Source organism: Coffea eugenioides, chromosome 5, assembly GCF_003713205.1.
Source record: "Coffea eugenioides isolate CCC68of chromosome 5, Ceug_1.0, whole genome shotgun sequence".
Classification (NCBI taxonomy): domain Eukaryota; kingdom Viridiplantae; phylum Streptophyta; class Magnoliopsida; order Gentianales; family Rubiaceae; genus Coffea; species Coffea eugenioides.
Genome location: NC_040039.1, coordinates 43,729,484 through 43,752,078, shown reverse-complemented (window position 1 = coordinate 43,752,078; position 22,595 = coordinate 43,729,484). Strand labels below are relative to the sequence as shown.

Below are 22,595 nucleotides of genomic sequence, written 5' to 3'. Positions count from 1 at the left end.
AATGTTGAAAAATCATGGGATAATTGTAGAAACCTTCCTGAGGTTTTTAACAGTTGCACTCACCTCCCCCAAAATGTTTGGAAAATAGCACTAATCTCCCTTGAACTTAAGATTTTGATAGCAACTTCAGAACATGTTAGAGAAAGTACCATTAAAAAGGTCTTTTGGGAAGTGAGATAATAATTTTGTTTCATTTATACCCTTTTTGCCTCTTGTAAGGTAGTATTAGTAAAAGAATGAAAAACATTAAGAGATGGAAACAATTAGTGAAACTTAGATAATATATGTGCAAAGCGAACAAGGGTAGTAGTAAAATCTGAAAGAAACAACAAACATATGTTCAGAAATATGAGGTTCTAAAGCATATAAAGAGACTGTTAATCAAGTAAGAATATTCACCTTTGATCAATATAAGAGAGTTTCTTATTGTCATACTTTATAGTATTTCGATTTTACACTGTTTACTATATTTCATATACAGTTATGTTCTCTCATGATCGACATATCAATTTCATCATACTATAACTAACACCACAACTTTGTGTATTAAGTTGACATGATAAAGAATTACTTACCTATCATCTTTTGATTGTTACATATTTTTAACAGAAAAATTCTCAAAATTTGCCTTGATTTCTTCTTTCTTTCTCCTTTTGTTTCATGAATGCATAAGACAAAATAAACTCAACCAAAAACCACTAAAACTTATTCTTTTGTGAAGTTTTACCTAGATGTTTCTTTCTTCTACAGTTTCTTGCTTCTACTTCTCTTCTATGTAGAAAATATATGATTTCCATTGTCCTCTTATGCGTTGTCCATCACAAAATAGTACCATGTTGGAGTATCAAAGTGTCACTATTTTGTAAGTGCACTTACAGTGCCTAATAAAACAAAAAATAACCGTTAATTTTGTTTAATTAGTTATCTTAGACTTGTTTACTGCCCTAATTTTTTTTGCTCCAAATTTGTTTACTAACAACCTTAAACTCTTAGGGTATAGAAGTAAATTTATCCTATCTTATGTTAACTATAGGCTCCAAATTCATGATAGGAGGGTTAATGCTATTTTCCAAGCCTCATGGGAGGTGAGTGCAACTGTTAAAAACCTCAGAGGAGGTTTTTGCAATTATCCAAAAATCAAATGAAAAGCATTACATAAGCTTTAAAAGAAACGAAGAAATACATGAATGTAAAGAAGTCATGTGTTTTTATTTTTTTAAATTTTTGTTTGCATAGAAAAATTGATTGAAAATGAGTGAGATACTATGGCATTAAGACTAGTGGTCGTGGATTAAATTGTGTTTCTTATGTTTTGTAGTTTAAATAGGGATCTGAATATTAATTATGAATTACAAACAACTTTTCTTTTGTGGTCAACCTGTTACATGTGCTAGGAATACATAGATAGAGATCTCCTGATATTTTATGCAAGCTACAATTAAGAAATTCTATGTTAACCAATTAAAAGACGACAGGCTACTTTTAACATGGGCAGACGTTGACTTCTTACTTATTCTTATCAAAACTTAATGAGATATATTAAAAAAATTAGTAGACTAGACATATAATTAAAATTTTTGAAACCACCTATAAAGAAAGAATCTGTATTTTCCTCTACGATTTTTTTACAAGTTAATCAGAAGCTAGCATCGCCTCAATGATTTTGGCCAACTCGTTTAATATATTTCAAATTAAACGGATTCCAAATTCAAATCAAAATGCATATATCAAACACAAAAAAAATCGTTTTGACTTTTTAGACATGGAAACAGCTTTTCGATTAATTATACAAATCATTATCTGACTTCTAATTTAGGATCACGAGCTCTTTGTGTTTGGCCTATACATGTCCATGATGACTAAACAATAACACAAGTTGAAATATTTTTAATTAAAACAAGAAAAATCGGTTAAAGCCAACCACTTTAATTTTGGTTCTTGTTGATTTTTCAGGGCTATGAATCATCTTGCACTATTGACTTTTCAAATGGATGGAATTGACTTAACTATTGGATGGAATTGATTGAGGGTACAAATGGAAAACCGAATATCAACTGCCAACCAGTCCTTTTAACTTTCAAATGATCCTTTTTACCCTCCACTTAAAGCCTTCAAATTTCCAGGCCATAATAAAACCAGTGAAGCAGAGTTGGGGCTGACTACCCAAATCCCAAAAGTTTATTAGGCTCCTCAGGAACCACAAAAGTTGCCGGCTTTTGTGGTTTCCTGTGGATTAAGTTTAGTAAAATGCAAAAGTCATTCTGCTGACTAGAAAAAAAAAAAAAAGAGTTGGGGCTGACGTCGCTTCATCTCCAGCCATACACGTTGCAATCACTGACTGGAGCATAACCTCGAAAGATCTCCCAATCGGCTCCGACCTCCAACAACCGTTGTCTCGAAGAAATCAATTCCCGAGATGCCGCGGGAAACATGAATGAGTACTATGTTGAGTTTACCAAACTACCCCTATTCGAGAACATGAAATGCATCTAGAAGAGATTTTTCGTTCTCTTTCAAGAAGAGGATTTTGCTTTGGCCGATTTTACATCTTGGAAAGGAAAACAAGTGAAGAAAGAACTAGGAAAATGATAAGCATTTCACTTTTACTCTTTTTTTCTTTATTTTAAGCTAAATTTCTTTTAATCTCCCTTAGTCCATCTCTTATAGTATTTTTATATCCTTCATCCTCATTTAACATGGCGCAATAATATCTTGATGAATGTAGCCAATTTTTTAGTATTTAATTCCTTAAGAAGGTTTTTTCTTTTCTACTTTTGATTTGATTAACCGAGTACAAATTTATACTGAAATACTATTTATTTTTTAAAAAAGTAATATTGTGATACGCCTTTGCAATTATTACATGTAGATATGAAAATTAGAGTTCAAAATAGGCACATTACAGTTAATATTTATGTTTGAATAAACTCTAAATATTTTACCTTTAAAAAGAGATCTGAACTTTAATTCAAATCAGATTCAACATTAAATAAAATTTATAAAGATCACGCTGATCAATATATTTCAATAAGATGAAAAATATCACATCTAATCGTGTTGATATACTTAGATATTTTTGTCTAAAGTTCTATTGCAAAAACATCTTATGGTCACCCTCTTTACTCATTCCTTCTTAGAAAAAAGAAAGGAAAAATTACAAACTAATATAACCTCGTGTCCAAAAATGTTAAACAAAGGTGGAAAATTGATCCAAGGCTAGAAAAGTAATCTTAAGTGCCGGTGTGGGGCATGCAGCTGTGGTTACGGCGTCCAAATTCTAGCACTGACCAAAAGCGGACCAAGTCGCCCTTCCAAGTTGCGAGTTCCCACTATAAATGGCGGCCCATGTCCCCATTCCCCTCATCCCAATTTCCATACTCCGAAGTAATCCCAAGAAAATAAAAAGTAAAATCTGATTTTTCAACCCTGCAAATCAAAAAGCCAGCTGCAGCCTGCAGGCTTAATTTTCTTTTTTGCGCCATCAAGAATTCATGAAGAAATCAGGAATTGTAGCAGCTTCCATGGCTGCAGCTTCTGCATCAGCTTACTCTGTTTCTTCCTCTTCTTCACCCAAGACCAACATCCCTCATGAGGTATATGGAAGTCCTTCCTTTACTTTCGTTTTCCATGTGACTCGAGTCCTTTTCATTCTTGCACAAGAAAATCTTCTTTCTTGGAAATTAAGGAGATGAGAAGACCTGTGAAATTCCATGTTTTTTCTTGTTGGAAGTCGACTCTTTTTACTTGTTTATCCTCTTTTTTCTCCCTAGTTTTTCAAGGTTAGGAGGTGAAGATAGTCTTCTATGTGATGAATGAATGTTAACTTTGCTTGATTTGCTTAAATTTTTTTAGCTGACGAAGAATTGATTCATTCTTGCCAGGATCTTAATGTTTCGAGCAAGAAAAAAGAGAAGAAATCTGCATCACAAACAACAACTTCTTCAGATAAATTTGCGCCAAGGTTTGATGGGTTGAGGTTCATAGAGACTCTGGTTACTGCTCACAGATAAAAAGAAGCCCTGATTCCAATCCATTTCTAACTTGAATTCTTGAAAAACCATGGGTATTAGTATGATGTTTTTCGGAATCACAGCATAGATAATGGGAAGAAAAACAGAACAACTCTCTGTTTCTTCTTTCTCTTCCCTTTTTTTTTGGGTGGGGCTGACTATGAAGGAAAAAGAAAACAAAAATTGATGGTTTCTTTGTTAAGGTTTTGTTGCAACTGGTGGGCTTTTCTCATGATATTGCTGTCTCTGCTTGTATTGTAATCAGCTAGTTCTGGCAAATTGATTGAAATATTAGTAATATTGCCCCATTTATACTTTCTCTTTTCTTCAATTTTGTGCACTTTTATACTGTTTATACTAGTTCTAGCAGTAATTATTGGCTCAACAACCGGTACAAATACTCAGGACATTCAATATTTAATAGACTTTTTTTTTTTTATCAAAACGGCAACGCAGTTCAATATTTAATAGACTTGTCCTAGGGGAAAAATGTTTGATGGTTGTGGACAGGATGTGGACAGGATGATAGCATTATAAATGTGATTACGGTGATGCATCACTATTTGTTTAATCAGCAGAGATTATTGACCTTAATACACCGTTGTACTACAATAATTTGACGTACTTATTATGATTTAAAAAAAAATTAATGATGAGTTGTACTATGACATATAAAACATTTTGCAGAAGCCCTACGCCATCTTGTTATGCAGGTGAATATGTAGTTTGAGATCTGTTCCCGCACACTTTTCTGCAAAAGTCATGTTTAGATTTGGATGCAACTGAAGATGGCCCTTTCGTCTTCTTGTATGGGGATATTCTCAGCATCTGGGAAAGGCAGAAAACATATTCCGCAATCAGGGCTGTGGTATCATTGTTCCAAATTCAATTATGTTATCATTTCAGACTCCAAATCCCCTGTTACATATGATTTACAAGACATTATTTGATTGCATCATATACATGTTTTTTAATTAATTTATTTTTTATCTCACATACACTATCACAAAAGTAGTAGAATTAATCTTTTATACACTGATAGTGTATACACTTTCATTATTGGATGTCTGACATATAATTCGAATTTGAATTTGAAACTCAAATTTTGTATATATGTAGTGTATTCAATCATGATAGTGTACGCACTATTAGCGTATATAAGATTTACTCAAAATATTATATTGTTGTTTCAAAAAACTTATAATCCTCTTTCCAAACATACTAAGACTGTCATTGTAGTACATTAGGTGATATGTCACCCTTCATTTTTGGCATATGACTAAGTATGCACTTAAAATCTGACTAATCTGTCATTGTAGCTATGATAAAAGATGTGTGACACTTGCGTTTAATCTGAAGAATCTCTAATTGGCAAGCCTTATTAGCACATCTATAGCTGGCATATAATATACTTTCTGATGCTACACTAAAATATCCACCAAACACCGACAATCAAGGCTGTGGTATCATTGTTCCAAATTCAATTATGTTCTCATTTCAGACTCCAATTCCCCTGTATTACATATGATTTACAAGACATTATTCGATTGCATCATATACACGTTTTTTAATTTACCTTTTATTTTTTTATTTCACATATAGTACATCACAAAAGTAGTAGAACTAATTTTCTACACGCTGATAGTATATACATTTTCACCATTGAATGCATGACACATAATTCAAATTGGAATTGAAATCCAAATTTTTCATATATATCGTGTATCCAATCGTGATAGTGTATACATTATCAGTGTATATAAAATTTATTCAAAGTATTATATCGTTGTTTCAGAAAACCTTTCCAACTGTCATTGTAGTACATTAGGGTGGTATATAACCCTTCATTTTTGGCATATGATCAAGTATGCACTTAAAATCTGACTGATCTGTCATTGTAGCTATGATAGAAGAAGTGAGACACTTGCATTTAATTTGAAGAATCTCTAATTAGTAAGCCTCATTAGCACATCCATAGCTGGCATATAATATACTTTCTGATGCTACACTAAAATATCCGCCAAACACCGACAAATCCAAGCACCTTAGGTCGAAGAAAAGGTTCAAAACGTGAACAAAAAAATCAAGAAAGAGATCAATGGCATCAATTGAGGTTGAATGGAACAAAGGTAAATTATTCAAGATGACTTGGTAGGGAGTCAGAAAGACAAAGACCTGTCATTGTACGTGCAACCACACATACAAATTTGTCAAAATTTTCAACTTGACTCGAAATCATGAGACAAAAAGATGGGTAAAATAGTGAAATAATTTATTCTCCAAACACCTTTCATCCAAGAAATTATATATTGAACCTACCAATGATACGTTGACACGATTCTTTAACTGGCATTGGCCACAGCCAATAATATTTGCGTAATTTTGTTTGTTGTCCACATTATGTCTTCATTTTCCTCGTTTGGGGGGACAGAGGTTGAACTTTCATTGCTGTTGTTTTGTGAGAAATGATGTTGCTTTAAGGAACTTTTGCTGTTTGCTTTACTGGGATTTTCTGTTTGATACCTTCTCACTCCCTCTCCCTTTTCCTAGTCCGACCAATGTATTAAAAGAATCAAGAAACCATCAATGACCTGCATAACATGTTATCTGTTACTAATAGATCAAGATGGCGTAGCTAACAACACAGGCAACACTCATGCTCTTGCACCCTGAAGGAATTACAAGAAGTAGCATTAGTTGGAGAAATCATGTTGTTCGGGAAATTTAAGAGCCAATGTTGTCTACGTGATCAACCAATTGGATTAACTAATTAAAATTACAATTGCAACTTGTTTTTTCCTTGTTCTTTTGCTATAGATACTGTAGAAATAAATTCTGTATAATCAAAATTTTTGGTTTATGTAACAAATGTCAGCTTAGACTTACTTTTCTCCGAAATTTCAACTTGACAAGTATTTTTGTTTTACAACTTGACATATTATGCTCATGTTCCGAACTTAATCATAACTACTGATAAGTTATATATAGCCTATACAATAGTGGCCTTAACATGTTATAAATGGAGAATTGAGTCAGATAATGAGTCGAAAGAGACGATAAGTAGAAATGTTTGAAATCAAAATCTCTCACTTAAAAAAAAAAAAAGAAAGTAGAAGTTACAACTATAAAATCGACAAACACATACATAGAACCTATAATGAATTACACAATCAAATAAAGTAAATGCATTGAGCAACAATATTCCTCGAATATTTAATTGTCTGTAATAATTACTACATAATGAAATTTAATCACGAAAGGAAAAAAAAATAGAGAGAAAGAAAAATCAAGAGTCAAGTGGGAGAAGAAGTTTGAAAATAATAGGTTATAGTAACATTTTTGTTTGCTTCCTTGACGTGATTGGAGGGACGGTGACTCATGACGGCGGTGGCTGGCGCAAGTTGCTGGTGAATGAATTGTGCCGGGGACGATCGGTTCTAAATTTTATGCTATTTGGACGGCCTTAAAATTTTCTTTTTTTTTTTTTTAAAAAAAGGATTTTGGCTGGGAGGGAATTATAATCCCAATGCAAAAATGAGAAGCCAAATTTAATTTCATCTTTGTATCTTTAGCTTGAAGACTACATACAGTTTTTAATTTTTTGATTATTTTTGTTTTGTTCAAGAGAGTAAAAAAAGGAAAAACTGGGAAGTTGAACAAATATCTCTGCGATCATCTGACTAAAATATCTTTACTAACTATTTTTTTGATGATTTACTAATTCAATTTAATAATTTGGTACCATAATGTATAATGTCGAGCGTGTCTTGTACCAACTATTGTAGACATAAATTATATATATATATGTATATAAATAAATAAGTCCAAATTGTAAGTATATATGTCACAAATGTTGGTTGGGTCCGTACACCACACGGGAAAGAGTGATTCTGCTAGATATAAGGGATAATTTCAGAAACCTCCTCGAGGTTTCTGAGTATTTGATTGCCCTGCCTTCAGGTTTTAAAAATTATATTTACCTTCCTTGAAATTTATTATTTTATAACATTTAGGTCTAACAAACAATTAAAAAGTGATATTAGGAGAGAGAAATAATATGATTGTACTATTGTCCTTCATCTACTAAATTGTTTAATTAACCTAGTATCAACCCAAATATTAAAGAAAACAATAGAATTTGTTGTTTATCATTTGGGATCACATATGGCACAAAAAATAGTATATCATTCTATATATTTCATTTAATATAAGATCGAAATTCCTCTTTTCAGTTACAAATCCATTGTCAGACAAGATCAATAATAAATAATCAAAACAATCTATAACCAAAATATTAAAAAGAGTGAAATTTAATATCATAAAAATCTCAGCGACTAACCTTAATATATTGAAAAGAATATTTATGATGTTAAAGTTTGTTCTTTATAATATTTTGGTTGCATATTTTTTTTATTATTTGTTATTAATTGTGTTTGACAATGAGTATGTAATTGAAAAGAGAAATTTGGATCTTATATTAAGTGAAAAATATAAAATGATATACTATTATTTGATGCTATATGTGATTTTATCCCTAATGATAAACAACAAATTGTAGTGTTTCTTTAATGTATGTGTTAGTGTTAAATTAATTAAATAATGTAGTAGATGAGGGACAATGATGGAATCATATTATTTTCTCTCTCCTAATATCACTTTTTAATTATTGGTTGGATTTAAATGTTACAAGATAATTAACTTCAAGGGACGTTAGTGTAATTCTCGAAATCTAGAGGGAGGTCAGTGAAATAGTCAGAAATCTCAAGGGAGGTTTCTGAAATTATCCTACAAATTTGAGCTAACTTATTGTAATCTGATTATCCTGCTCTGCAACTCCAAGATTTATGTGTCACGAAAATTTTACTAGTTTTAGGTTCAAGTCTCACCAAACGTGGTTAATCGTTAATCGTGAATTAGATTGTAATGTTGTTGAAAATTGTGAGTTATAACTTAATTTTATTGCTCGAAAAGCCTGAAGAACAATAATATGTTTCGAGCAGCACGAATTAGGCTCAATATTGTCCAAGAGAATGATCAGAGCACAAAAAACGTTACAATCTCAAGATAAATATTACTTATATATAAACTCGGAGGATATCAATGTCTGAACTAGTAATTAAAAGGTGCACATTTTCGATTTCTGTTCTTGAGTTTTAGAAGGCATTCAACAAAAACGTCAAGAAACCAGCTGCCAGCACCAGCACAGTTGATTGAGCAGTTTTCAGCGCCCCATTTTTCTTGGGACTTTCTGCTTCTGCAGATGCACATTCAAGGCCCTGGGCGCCATCCTTGCAAAAATTCGCAAAAAGTCCAGGAGGATAATGTCCATACATGTTAATGTAACTGAACATGGTTGATGCACAATCGTTTTTCATGTCATTCACTTGATCAGCAAAAGGGCAGGCGAATTCCTTGAAGGCATCGCAGCAGAGTTTTGGAGAGTAATTCGGCCCTTTGCATTGGCTAGTGATGATTGTGTAGTTCTGAGCTTCAAAGTTTACAGGGCAAGCTGAAAAGTTTCATGATTGCAGAAAGTTTTAGCATACATTTTCCAAGAATTTTCAGTGTTCAATAATTCTTGTAGAATGGAAGGCTTAGCTATTAAATAAAACTTTTCCTTTTCTCTTTTGTTTTCCTGATAAGGGCATGTAGAAATGACCACCTATGGTTCTTTAGGCAGAGAAAAACAACTTGAATTATGTCAATCTTGAAGAAACATGGATAGATCACTAAAATGGTAATTTTTCTGTTCATGCAGTTATCTGCATTCATATGCTTTTTTTTTTCTGATATTATGAATTTTTTTAACTTAAAGTAAATTGTTTCTCCACATGTAACCGAACCTAGTTGGATTCTTTTAAACATAAATAATGAAAAGAATGTAGGCAGCATATGAGTTAATTTGTTGGAATGATTTACCTAAGTGAAAGAAATGCAAGATTGAAGCTAAATCCATGGATAACATGTAGAAGTATTAACTTTATTGCTCATAATTTAGGAGGACTAAGAAATTCTGTAGAATTAACTAACATTCAAAAGGATATAACAAAGGAATAATTCTGGGATTCAGAAATTTAAATTTTAAGATGTCAAAATAAAAGTTTAATCAAGGATGCCCTCACAAGGAACAACCATGAAATTGTGGCAAGGATAAAAATGATTTTGAAACTTAATTTATTTCTTCATTCCCAACAATATCCAGGGTGCAAAAATGAATAAAGGAGAGAAAGAATCTCACATGCTTTTGCTTGAAGAAGGGTACGACCTCTCAATCCGCTAGGCTCCAATGCATGATCTAACATAGAACGAAAGTTTCAGATATATTAAACAGAAATTAGATTAGAAAAAAAAAATCAACATGGTATACATAAATGCCATAACAATTCTCACTTGAAATGTAGGATGAAGAGGCCAATCCAACAAGAAGAAAGAAGAGAAACAACATTAGAGATGGATTAGACCCCATTGTTTCTCTTCTGTTCAACGATCAGTTTTGTCCAGTCTCGTTATGAAAATGGTGAAAAAGAAAGAGACAAGAAAATGTTGGAATGTGGCAGCTGCCTGCATCTGTAGGGGTGTCATTTTTGTGGAAAATAAAAAAATGGCAGGAAAATGGAAGAGAGAGAAGCGGAGAAGGGATGGAAGGGGATGAATGGATGGATGGAGGAGGAACCTTGTTTGGCAGTAGCAAAGAAGTATATTAGTTGTTGGATACGTGGGGAATCCCTCTTTTGTTTTATTTGGTGAAAAACTTCTAAACAAGGATCATATTGACATTTTGATTTTCGGGCCAGTTTATAATATTTTCAATCCATTTTTGTATCACTCTTTTATGCATCAGTTACAATAAATTATGTATATTTTTTTTAACCTCAATTTGATATTCGTTTCGGCAATTCTTATACAGGTAAACAGCTTATAGTGTCACATAAATATATAATTTCAATACATTTTATACAAGTTCTTTTATTATTATTATGCATGATAAATTAGGCATATTTTAGAATTATCTTATGCCCAGTAGCCTTAGTTTGAAAGTTTAATTTCGAAACTCTATGCAAGTCTTGTGCTAATACAAATTTGTACCAATGCATCACAAAATTTCAACGTTTGTTATATACTTTGCTATGCTTCTACGTTCTTATGCTTATTATCCTCAATTTTATCTTTCTTTAGTGTAAGTGGAAGGACTTGAATTCGCAATCTCGCACTTACACTCGTTCCTCTGAACCATCTAACCCATCTCTTCCCCCGATTAACCTCAATTTGAAATAAATTAATGGTGCAATTCAAGGTTAATAAGAGGTGATGGTGGTGAACCGTTAAACGAATGCATAGTGAAAGTTTAAGGTAGATAATATTCATGGTAATGAAGTTTGTTTGTATTAATACACCATCCCAATTTTATAAATAACTTCGATTAATTTCCTAAAAACATAGTAGTGGACAACATTATACTGATCATGTAAACTTCTTGCAAATAAATGCAAATAAAGAAAATGATGAAAATGCAAATAAAGAAAAAATTAGGGGGGGGGGTCAAACTTCTTGCAAACTTCTTGAATGATGAAAAAATACAATTAATAAAATAATTTAAAATAATTGGAATCGCCCTTAGGAGAGTATCTGGTCCGACACTATATAAAAATGATCCGGGTATATATTAATTTTATTAATTTAATATTGTGTGGACATATTATATATCAAGAACGGAAAGTGCGGATATGGTCGAATGGTAAAATTTCTCTTTACCAAGGAGAAGACGCGGGTTCGACTCCCGCTATCCGCCCAAAATAAATTAATATGATAAAGTAAAGAATTTGTTATTATTGGACAGTTTTCATTTCCTTATTCATCCCTACACTAGTATTAGTATCCATTAATCATAATTTGATCCTAAATTTTTGTATCAATTGACATTTATATGTTGTCATTTTACCACTTTTTGGTGCACATCTGGCAAACTTCACAAGATACCCCAATGCATAGGCAAAATTTGGATATAAACTCCACTGAACTTTTAGCATACATGAACCATTTTGTCTCGCTTGTTAACAAACAGTTTGATAATGAAAGGAAACACAGGCCACCATTTCTTCCATCCATCTTTAACCCAAACTCCATAATTAACTTCACTTTATCATTCAGAGCCAATAATACATTAATTCTTTCTATCAGTCTTTTAATCCGTAAGACTAAGAGTAGCAGGACAGCCAAATATAGGACTAGTTCAAGAAACTAAATTCTTGAGATATAATCACGTAAACATACATCAGTGAGTTCAGAATTGAAATACATTATACATACAAGCAAAATGGTTCCTTTTAACAAATCCAAAGCATAATAAATAGCTTGCTTTCAAGTTCAAAATGTGGGAAAAGCGAATACCATATTTTTTCGATCATCCGCTTTGCGTCCAAGTACTTAGCATTGCATCACAACCATCTGGCATATGTCCAAAAACGTGTCTGAAATTTCAGCATCAAAACATTGTGCAAAAAAATCTGAATCTGTATAGTCTGATAAAATCACTGCCCGGCCACCGAAGTTCTTTGATCTCAGTCACTTTGTATTTCCTTTCTGTAATACTAGAAATTAGCAAGGATCTCACCTCTTATAACCTAATCAGTTAGTATGCAGGCGCTGCCTCAATTGAAGGGAAAAAGTCTCCGCCAAAATTGTAGAAGAAATGCTTGTTTCTAGCAGAGGTTGCTGTAATGTCTCTCCTTTCGGCTGATGGACCTCCCCATACGAAGTCTTCGAGCTGTAAGTGATTCAAACAGAATCTCTAAAGCATCTTCGATAGCTTCAGCCTGACTATCCAGTCCATGAGAGCTGAACTCAGGAACAAGATGAAGCTCATAAAGGAGACCAACTGCTGCTGCTGCTGTGCAGGTACGGTCCCATGAGGGTTGTGGTCTGCTCTCAGACAAAGAAAGAAATTGAACCTTAATCGCGGTGGCATTAAATTGGCAAACAAGAATAAACTATTAAAGCATGCAAGTCAAATATATCAAGAGATGAGCATTTGCATGAAGAATCTTGCCTAAGTTTGTGCATTAGAGATACCCCTGCATTCAGAGAGATGCAAGGAAGGTCTTCTCCCCAAACTACCTGTGCTTTATCCTGCACATCAATGTTCAAGGTAAATGTTGAGTAGGATGCACTACTACATCACTAGACTGATCCATACAACGCTCATCTTTTGCAATGCAGCATGAAATTGGAAAAACAGGATCCTCAAACTGATTTTTGCTTGAGATGTGTCTGATATTTGATACCCATAAACACTCTTAGGCATAGTTCAAATACCGCATGTGTCAATAACTTGAAAACAAGAGTCAGATTCGTAAATATACATTGGGTATTACAAAACAAACAAGCGAAGCCAGTCGAGTGTGATACAATCTACCAAATCCACAAAGTATATCCACAACAAAAATGAAGATATATATGTATTGAAGAGAAGCATGACAAAAACTTGTAACTAATTCATTCAGAGAAGAACTACTTTACTTTCTTGTAAGATTCAACATTTCATGTGTACCTGCTTGCATGTGTCGTATTTATAACTTGGAACTGGTGTAACAGGAAACAAATTTGCTTAATTAGAAGGTAATTCATAACCTCTATCCATTTATGTCCACCAAAGGAATGATGGGATTTCAAAACTACATATTGCAGAAGAGTTTCAGAATCTGTGGCACTTCCAGATGTCAAGGCATTTAATTCTTACTGTTGTTGTAAATGAACTATTTACTAGGAACCTTTCCATTTCAAAGTGAAAACACATATGCTTATATCTGTATAACTTAACTCAAGAAAAATATATAACCTACAAGACAATGAACTTGTGGTTGCTCCACTAGATTTCTTTCCTCTTTTCCTTTTTCTTGTCTCCCATCTGAGACAAGAATGCTTAGTCATAGCCCCATGGACGTGTAATAGAAAATAAAAGGAGGTCAGACCCCAATTGTATTTCTGGTTTACCTTTAAACGCTTGAACATTGCTTGGGAATTGCTCCATGTACCATCAATCAAAATAAAATTAATTCTTTCATCTCCAAGTACCTGCATAGTCACACAACCTTCAAATCAATATCCTAGAAGAGTCAGAAGAATTGAAGGTTAACGTATTGAAACGAAGCCAGTCTTCTTTGTATGGGCTAAAGTTTAAGCTACCTGAACACACAGACAAAGGGGCTATAAGCATTCAATGCGTGTGAGGGCAGGAATTCATAGACACATATAAGTAGAATCTTCAACTTACCAATCCACTTTTGTCCACCCAAACTAGTCAGGACTTGACACTCCATTTTTTGAGGAATAGAAAATTGAATCTTTTGGAATTAAACCATGAACTAAAATTAGGGGACTGATCAAATACCAAGCTCCGATGTGGAAATCTGAATATCTTGCACATATACTGCATTACTTAATTCTGTAGGCTCAACTAATTCGACAAATTTGAGGACGTCAGCCCTGAATGATATTCATGCTTCTTTATATCTAAATTTCGTGCTAATCCAACAGAAACAGAATGTAGCACTCAATTAATCCTCTCCATCTCCTCCCTATGACCAAAGATGCGTAAAACCACAAAAAGATAGGCATCCATAATCCATTTGCGAGAGTTTAAATCACATAACTTTTTTTTGGGGAAATGGTAAGCTTTAATATAATTCAAAAGTAGGGAAGAACCCAGTAAATATACATATGAGTTCTCGGGAGTAAATCTAACCTCTACGAGTTAGAGTTCCCTTCCTATCATCATGTAAAATTTTTACTAACTCTATGGGATAACTACAATTGAAAACTTCAGAGCCTAAATCAAATAACTGTTTACAATGCCAAAACAGTACTCTATTACAGAGCATTGTGTCAAGATGTCGTCTTCTCTTATAATGTTATAATTTTCTGATATAACTTGAGCATATTTTCTTAAGTTTAAGATGTTATTATCTCATGTGACACTTACGATAGGTATATCCTAAACAAACAGAACATTTACTGACAAGGACTCTAAAAAATGTACCGGGTTTGAAGATTCTTGATATTGAGCACTTCTGTGGCTTCAGAAAATTTCATGAAAATATTCAGTTGAATTCAAGGTTGCAAGTATAGTAAACAGTTAAATTGAATAACATGTAGTATTCACGAAGTAGATCACCATTTACTGTAAAATCATCTTTTGTTCATCAACATCAAATTTCTTAGATAAATCAATTTATTCTCCTCTCCAAAAGTTTAAATTGCTTCAATGAGCTAATGTAACCAACTAATTACACAATACTGTACTTCATGCACCTATGCAGTTCCAAACCTAGAGTCACATAAAACTTTCACATTCCAACTTGCACAGTCAGCTAGAACAATTTTTGTTCAGCACCAAATTTCTATTTATGTGCATCAAATCAGCAAAGGACCAGAAAAAAAAAATTACAATGATACAAAACTCATAATTTAATTTTTTTTTAAAAGCAGGAAATGATTGAGAACAAGGATAACATGTTTCATATGAGGAATATGAGAAATGATTTTTTTGTCCAGAGGCTTAATCAATCAACCTTAAGCCTGAGACTTGAGCTGAAAATCATTTCAATTTGTTTTTCTTTTGATGCATTTTGTGGAGAAGAAGAACATACCATGTTAAATGCAATCTTAAAACTAAAGATCACAAACTTAATTTGTTAATTAGTAGATCGCAAACTTAATGAAGGTTCTACTACGTTTTGAACCAATCAAGATTTGACAACCAAAAAAAATACAAGAAATTCACTCTTTTTCTGTATTCAAGCGACTATAGAAGGATTACCGAATTCTGTTCAGACTGATGATCCCTGGAGGAATTTTGAATGAATGTGTCCTGAACAGACATCGGCATAGCATTCTTATTAGGGTAGAGACACCAAACATTTCTTCTCCCTGAAGAATACACAATGCACTTCAGAAACTCACAGGCATAAACTTTAAAGTCTTAAAGTAGCAAATGAACATGAAACTAAACATGGATATGCATTAACCTTAAAAACTGGCATTATTCATAACAAATAATAATGCGAAAAATAGCATAATAGGCTATTTCATATACTGTAGTTGTTTTAGCTAAGTCTATTTCTCATATCTAAATAATCCATTAAATTGGCCAAGACCTTAGTCCCACATAGCTTTGACGTAATTCTAGGTTATATTAGAAAGTCAAAAACATGGCATAACAATTTTAATTGTAGCAAGATTTCATCTCCAGATCTCCGTCTTTTACACCTTATTCAATTACGTTAAAGAGATCAAATTCAACCAGTTAGTTTTATACGAAATGAATCCCAATTATCACTAAATATATATTCCCTTCTGCAGAAGTAAGGATGTAATCCTTTCAAATTGGGAAATGGTATCTCAGATTACAGAGAAAGTAACCGATGTTCCATCAGAATACTGTGCATACCTTCTCAAACTCAATTTGTTACAATCAGCTATGTGATCTATTCGAGTTAATTAGACTCAACTTCTCAAGTTAATTGAGTTAAAAAAAAGGATGGAATTCCAATTTTCCCTCAAATATCCCAGAGTTGTATACTACCCAGTAGGCATGCATAATAAATTATTTAATTAATAATCTGTTCCTCTTTCTGTTGCTCATCTGAGGCTCCACTTAGTTGATTATTCCTATAGGTTTTTCACAAAGCAACTTTAGCTGTCAAACTTTTATAGCAACAAATTTTGCCACAAACTCTTTGCTAATTTATTTTTTTAAGGAGGTAAAAATTAATTTAGAGGCTCAAGGGAGTGGAATCAGAAAATACAAGGTCTATTATGATTGTAAACAAAGTGAGCCTTACAATAATTATTGGGAAAAGAAAGTTTTCAGAGATTGTCAGTTGCATGCAGAAGAAATCAAGCAGTTTCAACAATGTGAAGTGTTTGCAGTAGGAAGCTGAACATGTAGAGCAAACTATGAAGTCAAAAAATGAACTACAAAGACCATTGTGCATTTAAATAGTCATGGCTTTGACACTCATGCCTTACAGATCTAATACTAGTACAACATAGTGAATCAAAGACGAGGAGATGCATCTTCAAAATATTACCAATTAAACCATGATTTAACCTGAAAAGTTCAATGCACTCCACATGATTTCTTCAAGTTCAGAAATGCCAAAGAGACACAAAGTTGCAGCATGGGTGCCAAACACTTGACATAACAACTTTCCCGTGTTGTTCTGTCGTAAAAAATCCTACAGAAGAACAATAAAGTCCTTAGCTGATCCTCATGTAATGCATATATGTAACTAGGGAAAGAAAATGAAAACGAGAAGAATATGAACCTTTGGATGCATATACAACCAAAAACGTATCCGATGCCAAAGAGGAAAAGGCAGAAGTCTTGAACACATGCAATCTTCCATGGGAAGCCAGCACTAAGCAATTAGACAGACAGGAAAAGACTGAATTTGCAACTGAGCACAGATGAAATGCAGAGACAATTTATGGGTTATGGGAAGGAACACCGAGACAATAGTTGGTTCTCCAACTTACCATCACTATGAGAAAAAAGAAATAACAGATGTACCTTCTGACAGAGATATCCTCTACTACCGAGTAAGCGGCATGCTATTTGACGAGCTGAAAAGAATTGGAGCTTCTTCTCAGAATTTCCTAAAGATTGAAACTTTGCCCTATGCTTTTTATCCTCTTGCACTTTAAAATCTCCCTGAAGATGAGCATATCAACCACTAGGATCAGAAAGAAACAAATTAGGGGATTGCCCCTAATAGCAATTAAAACAACAGAATGGAGTTAGGATTTCCAAAAACACTTCTCAGCTAGCTAGCTAAATTTCTATAGCTTCTTTGAGACTTAAAAAGGAAAAATGAGGAAAAGGGAATGGTCCCAGTTGCTGCAACAATTTTTGATTTATTCATTCTATTTTTTAGATAGTGGAATGTGGAGTTTTTGGGTTGCAAGCAACTGATTCCATACCCTTAATGCCCCCACTCGGGTGACAAGCCCACATTACGAAGCCCAGCGATCGTAGGTTAAGGAAATGAATTTTATATACTGAATTGGAGGCATTGATAATGTTGATATGGGATAGAATCTAGCAGGTCATGAATTGCTTCCGTTATTGTCATTACATTTTTCAATTTCCAAAAAGGATTATCAGCTAAATTAACAACCATTCTGTTAGATTAGATAATCACTTCACAGCAGCTACAACATGTACATACAACATTATTCAACAGAAAAAGTATTGATTAACCACTGAAAATGATAGAAAAAATCAATATATATCAAACAGAGCAGACAACACAAACAATAAGAAACCTAATCGCAACCCCATACCATATAAACATTGTGATATGACACCGGCTTGCTATCTATGTGATCATGTACACATACAAAAATATTGCAAACGCCAGCTAGCTAAATTTCTATAGTTTTTTTTATGCTTAAACAGGAAAAACGAAGAAAGGGAATGATCCCAGTTGTGGCAACATTTTTTTAATTCATTGTTTCTATTTTTTACATAGTGGAATGTGGAATTTTTTTGGGCTGCCAGCAACCGAGTCCATGCCCTTGCCCCCCACTTGGGTGAAAGCCCACGTTACCGAGCTCGGCGATCATGGGATAAGGAAATGAACTTTATATACTGAATTGGAGGCACTGATAGCGTTGATGTGGGATACAATCTAGCAAGTCATGAACTAGTTCCCTAATTGTTGTCACATTTTTCAATTTCCAAAAAGGATTATCAGCTAAATTAACAAACCATTCTGGTAAATTATATAATCACTCCACAGCAGCTACAATATGTACAATATTATTCAACAAAAAAAGTGTTGATTCCACTGAAAATGACAGAAAAAAAGAAATATCAAGCAGAGCAGACAACATGTGCAATAAGAAACCCAATCGTAACCCCTTACCATATAAACATTGTGATATGACACCTGCTTACTATCTATGGGATTATGCATACATACCAAAATATTGCAAACACTAGCTAGCTAAATTTCTATAGTTTCATTGTAGCTTAAACAGGAAAAATGAACCTGCTTGCTATCTATTGGATTATGAGCACATACAAAAATATTGCAAATGCTAGCTAGCTAAATTTCTATAGTTTCATTCTGGCTTAAACAGGAAAAATGAAGAAAAGGGAATGGTCCCAGTTGCCGCAACATTTTTGAATTCATTCATTTCTATTTTTTCGATAGTGGAATGTGGAATTTTTTTGGGTAGCAAGCAACTGATTCCATACCCTTAATGCCCCCACTCAGGTGACAAGCCCACGTTACTGAGCCCGGCGATTGAAGGATAAGGAAATGAACTTTAAATACCAAATTGGAGCCACTGATGATGTCGATGTGGGATAGAATCTAGCAAGTCATGAACTACTTCCGTTATTGTCATTACATTTTTTAATTTCGAAAAAGGATTATCAGCTAAATTAACAAACCATTCTGTCAAGTTAGACAATCACTCCACAGCAGCTACAACACGTACAACATTATTCAACAGAAAACGTATTGATTAACTACTGAAAATGATTAAAAAAAGAAATATCAAACAGAGCAGACAATATAAACAATAAGAAACCTAATCGTAACCCCTTACCATATAAACATTGTGATATGACTCTTGCTATCTATAGAATTATGTACACATACAAAAATATTGCAAGCGCAAGCTAGCTAAATTTCTATAGTTTAATTGTGGCTTAAACAGGAAAAATGAAGAAAAGGGAATGGTCCCAGTTGCTGCAACGTTTTTTTAATTCATTGATTTTTATTTTTTAAATCGTGGAACGTGGAATGTGGAATTTTTTTGGGCTGCCAGCAACTGAGTCCATGCCCTTGCCCCCCACTTGGGTGAAAGCTCACATTACCGAGCTCGGCGATTGTGGGATAAGGAAATGAACTTTACATACTGAATTGGAGGCACTGGTTGCGTCGATGTGGGATAGAATCTAGCAGGTCATGAACTAGTTCCCTTATTGTCGTTACATTTTTCAATTTCCAAAAAGGATTATCAGCTAATTTAACAAACCATTCTGGTAAATTATATAATCACTCCACAGCAGCTACAATATGTACAACATTATTCAGCAGAAAAAGTATTGATTAACCACCGAATATGACAGAAAAAAAAGAAATATCAAACAAAGCAGACAACATAAACAATAAGAAACCTAATCATAACCCCTTACCTTATAAACATTGTGATATGACGCCTGCTTACTATCTATGGGATTATGTATACATACAAAAATATTGCAAACACTAACTAGCCAAATTTCTGTAGTTTCCTTGTGGCTTAAATAGGAAAAATGAACCTGTTTGCTATCTATGGGATTATGTACACATACAAAAACATTGCAAATGCTAGCTAGCTAAATTTCTACAGTTTCATTGTGCCTTAAACAGCAAAAATGAAGGAGGTAATGGTCCAACCAGCTGCAACATTTTTGAATTCATTCATTTCTATTTTTTAGATAGTGGAATGTGGAATTTTTTTGGGTTGCAAGCAATTGATTCCATACCCTTAATGCCCCCACTCGGGGTACAAACCCACATTACCGAGCCTAGCATTCGTAGGATAAGGAAATGAACTTTATATACCAAATTGGAGCCACTGATGATGTCGATGTGGAATAGAATCTAGCAAGTCATGAACTACTTCCGTTATTGTCATTACATTTTTCAATTTCCAAAAAGGATTATCAGCTGAATTAACAAACCATTCTATTAAGTTATACAATCACCCCACAGCAGCTACAACACATACAACATTATTCAACAGAAAAAGTATTGATTAACCACTAAAAATGATAGAAAAAAGAAATATCAAACAGAGCAGACAATATAAACAACAAGAAACCTAATCGTAACCCCTTGCCATATAAACATTTTGATATGACGCTTGCTATCTATGGGATTATGCACACCTACAAAAATATTTCAAACGCTAGCTAGCTAAATTTCTATAGTTTATTTGTGGCTTACACAGGAAAAATGAAGAAAAGGGAATGGTCCCAGTTGCTGCAATGTTTTTTTTTAATTCATTGATTTTTATTTTTTAGATCGTGGAATGTGGAATGTGGAATTTTTTGTGCTGCCAGCAACCGAGACCATGCCCTTGCCCCCCACTTGGGTGAAAGCCCACGTTACCGAGCTCGGCGATCGTGGGATAAGGAAATGAAATTTATATACTGAATTGGAGGCACTGATAGCGTCGATATGGGATAGAATCTAGCAAGTCATGAACAAGTTCCCTTATTGTCGTTACATTTTTCAATTTCCAAAAAGGATTATCAGCTAAATTAACAAACCATTCTGCTAAATTATATAATCACACCACAGCAGCTACAATATGTACAACATTATTCTGCAGAAAAAGGATTGATTAACCACTGAAAATGACAGAAAAAAAGAAATATCAAGCAGAGCAGACAACATAAACAATAAGAAAACTAATCATAACCCCTTACCATATAAACATTGTGATATAACACCTGCTTACTATCTATGAGATTATGTATACATACAAAACTATTGCAAACACTAGCTAGCAAAATTTCTATAGTTTCATTGTGCCTTAAACTGGAAAAATGAACCTGCTTGCTATCTACAGGATTATGAACACATACAAAAATATTGCAAACGCTAGCTAGCTAAATTTCTACAGTTTCATTGTGCCTTAAACAGCAAAAATGAAGAAAAGGTAATGGTCCAACCAGCTGCAACATTTTTGAATTCATTCATGTCTATTTTTTAGATACTGGAATGTGGAATTTTTTTGGGTTGCAAGCAACTGATTCCATACCCTTAATGCCCCCACTTGGGGTACAAGCCCATGTTACTGAGCCTAGCATTCGTAGGATAAGGAAATGAACTTTATTTACCAACTTGGAGCCACTGATGATGTCGATGTGGGATAGAATCTAGCAAGTCATGAACTACTTCCGTTATTGTCATTACATTTTTCAATTTCCAAAAAGGATTATCAACTAAATTAACAAACCATTCTGTTAAGTTAGACAATCACTCCACAGCAGCTAGAACATGTACAATATTATTCAATAGAAAAAGTATTGATTAACTACTGAAAATGATAGAAAAAAGAAATATCAAACAGAGCAGACAATATAAACATTAAGAAACCTAATCGTAACCCCTTACCATATAAACATTTTGATATGACGCTTGCTATCTATGGGATTACGTACACATACAAAAACATTGCAAATCTAGCTAGCTAAATTTCTGTAGTTTATTTGTGGCTTAAAGACGAAAAATGAAGAAAAGGGAATGGTCCCAGTTGCTGCAACGTTTTTTTAATTCATTGATTTTTTTTTTTTTAAATCGTGGAATGTGGAATGTGGAATTTTTTTGTGCTGCCAGCAACCGAGTCCATCCCCTTGCCCCCCACTTGGGTGAAAGCCCACGTTACCGAGCTCGGCGATCATGGGATAAGGAAATGAACTTTATATACTGAATTGGAGGCACTGATAGCGTCGATGTGGGATAGAATCTAGCAGGTCATGAACCTGTTCCCTTATTATCGTTACATTTTTCAATTTCC

General features: G+C 33.6%; 2 protein-coding genes and 1 non-coding gene across 3 annotated transcripts in view; 1 reads left to right on the top strand and 2 right to left on the bottom strand.

The window, feature by feature from the left end:
* Positions 1 to 9,141: 9,141 nt before the first annotated feature.
* Positions 9,142 to 10,480, bottom strand: LOC113772014 (GPI-anchored protein LLG1-like). The gene is made up of 3 exons (XM_027316551.1): positions 10,401 to 10,480; positions 10,249 to 10,305; positions 9,142 to 9,519 (listed from the first exon to the last, which is right to left on the bottom strand). Exons 1-3 carry the CDS (start codon positions 10,474 to 10,476, stop codon positions 9,164 to 9,166), a joined length of 489 nt encoding a protein of 162 aa, XP_027172352.1. The 5' UTR covers positions 10,477 to 10,480; the 3' UTR covers positions 9,142 to 9,163.
* A 1,248-nt stretch (positions 10,481 to 11,728) lies between these two features.
* Positions 11,729 to 11,799, top strand: TRNAG-ACC. The gene has a single exon. It is a non-coding gene; the product is annotated as a tRNA-Gly (tRNA).
* A 368-nt stretch (positions 11,800 to 12,167) lies between these two features.
* LOC113771762 overlaps positions 12,168 to 22,595 on the bottom strand; it is a 23,359-nt gene continuing 12,931 nt past the window's right edge. Inside the window, exons 2-8 of the mRNA XM_027316324.1 lie at positions 17,581 to 17,721; positions 17,336 to 17,428; positions 17,119 to 17,245; positions 15,826 to 15,935; positions 14,001 to 14,081; positions 13,057 to 13,136; positions 12,168 to 12,929 (exon numbers count right to left, since the gene is read on the bottom strand). Of these exons, the coding sequence (XP_027172125.1) occupies positions 12,710 to 12,929; positions 13,057 to 13,136; positions 14,001 to 14,081; positions 15,826 to 15,935; positions 17,119 to 17,245; positions 17,336 to 17,428; positions 17,581 to 17,721 (852 nt within the window). The 3' untranslated portion in view covers positions 12,168 to 12,709. The remainder of the gene's footprint in view (positions 12,930 to 13,056; positions 13,137 to 14,000; positions 14,082 to 15,825; positions 15,936 to 17,118; positions 17,246 to 17,335; positions 17,429 to 17,580; positions 17,722 to 22,595) is intronic.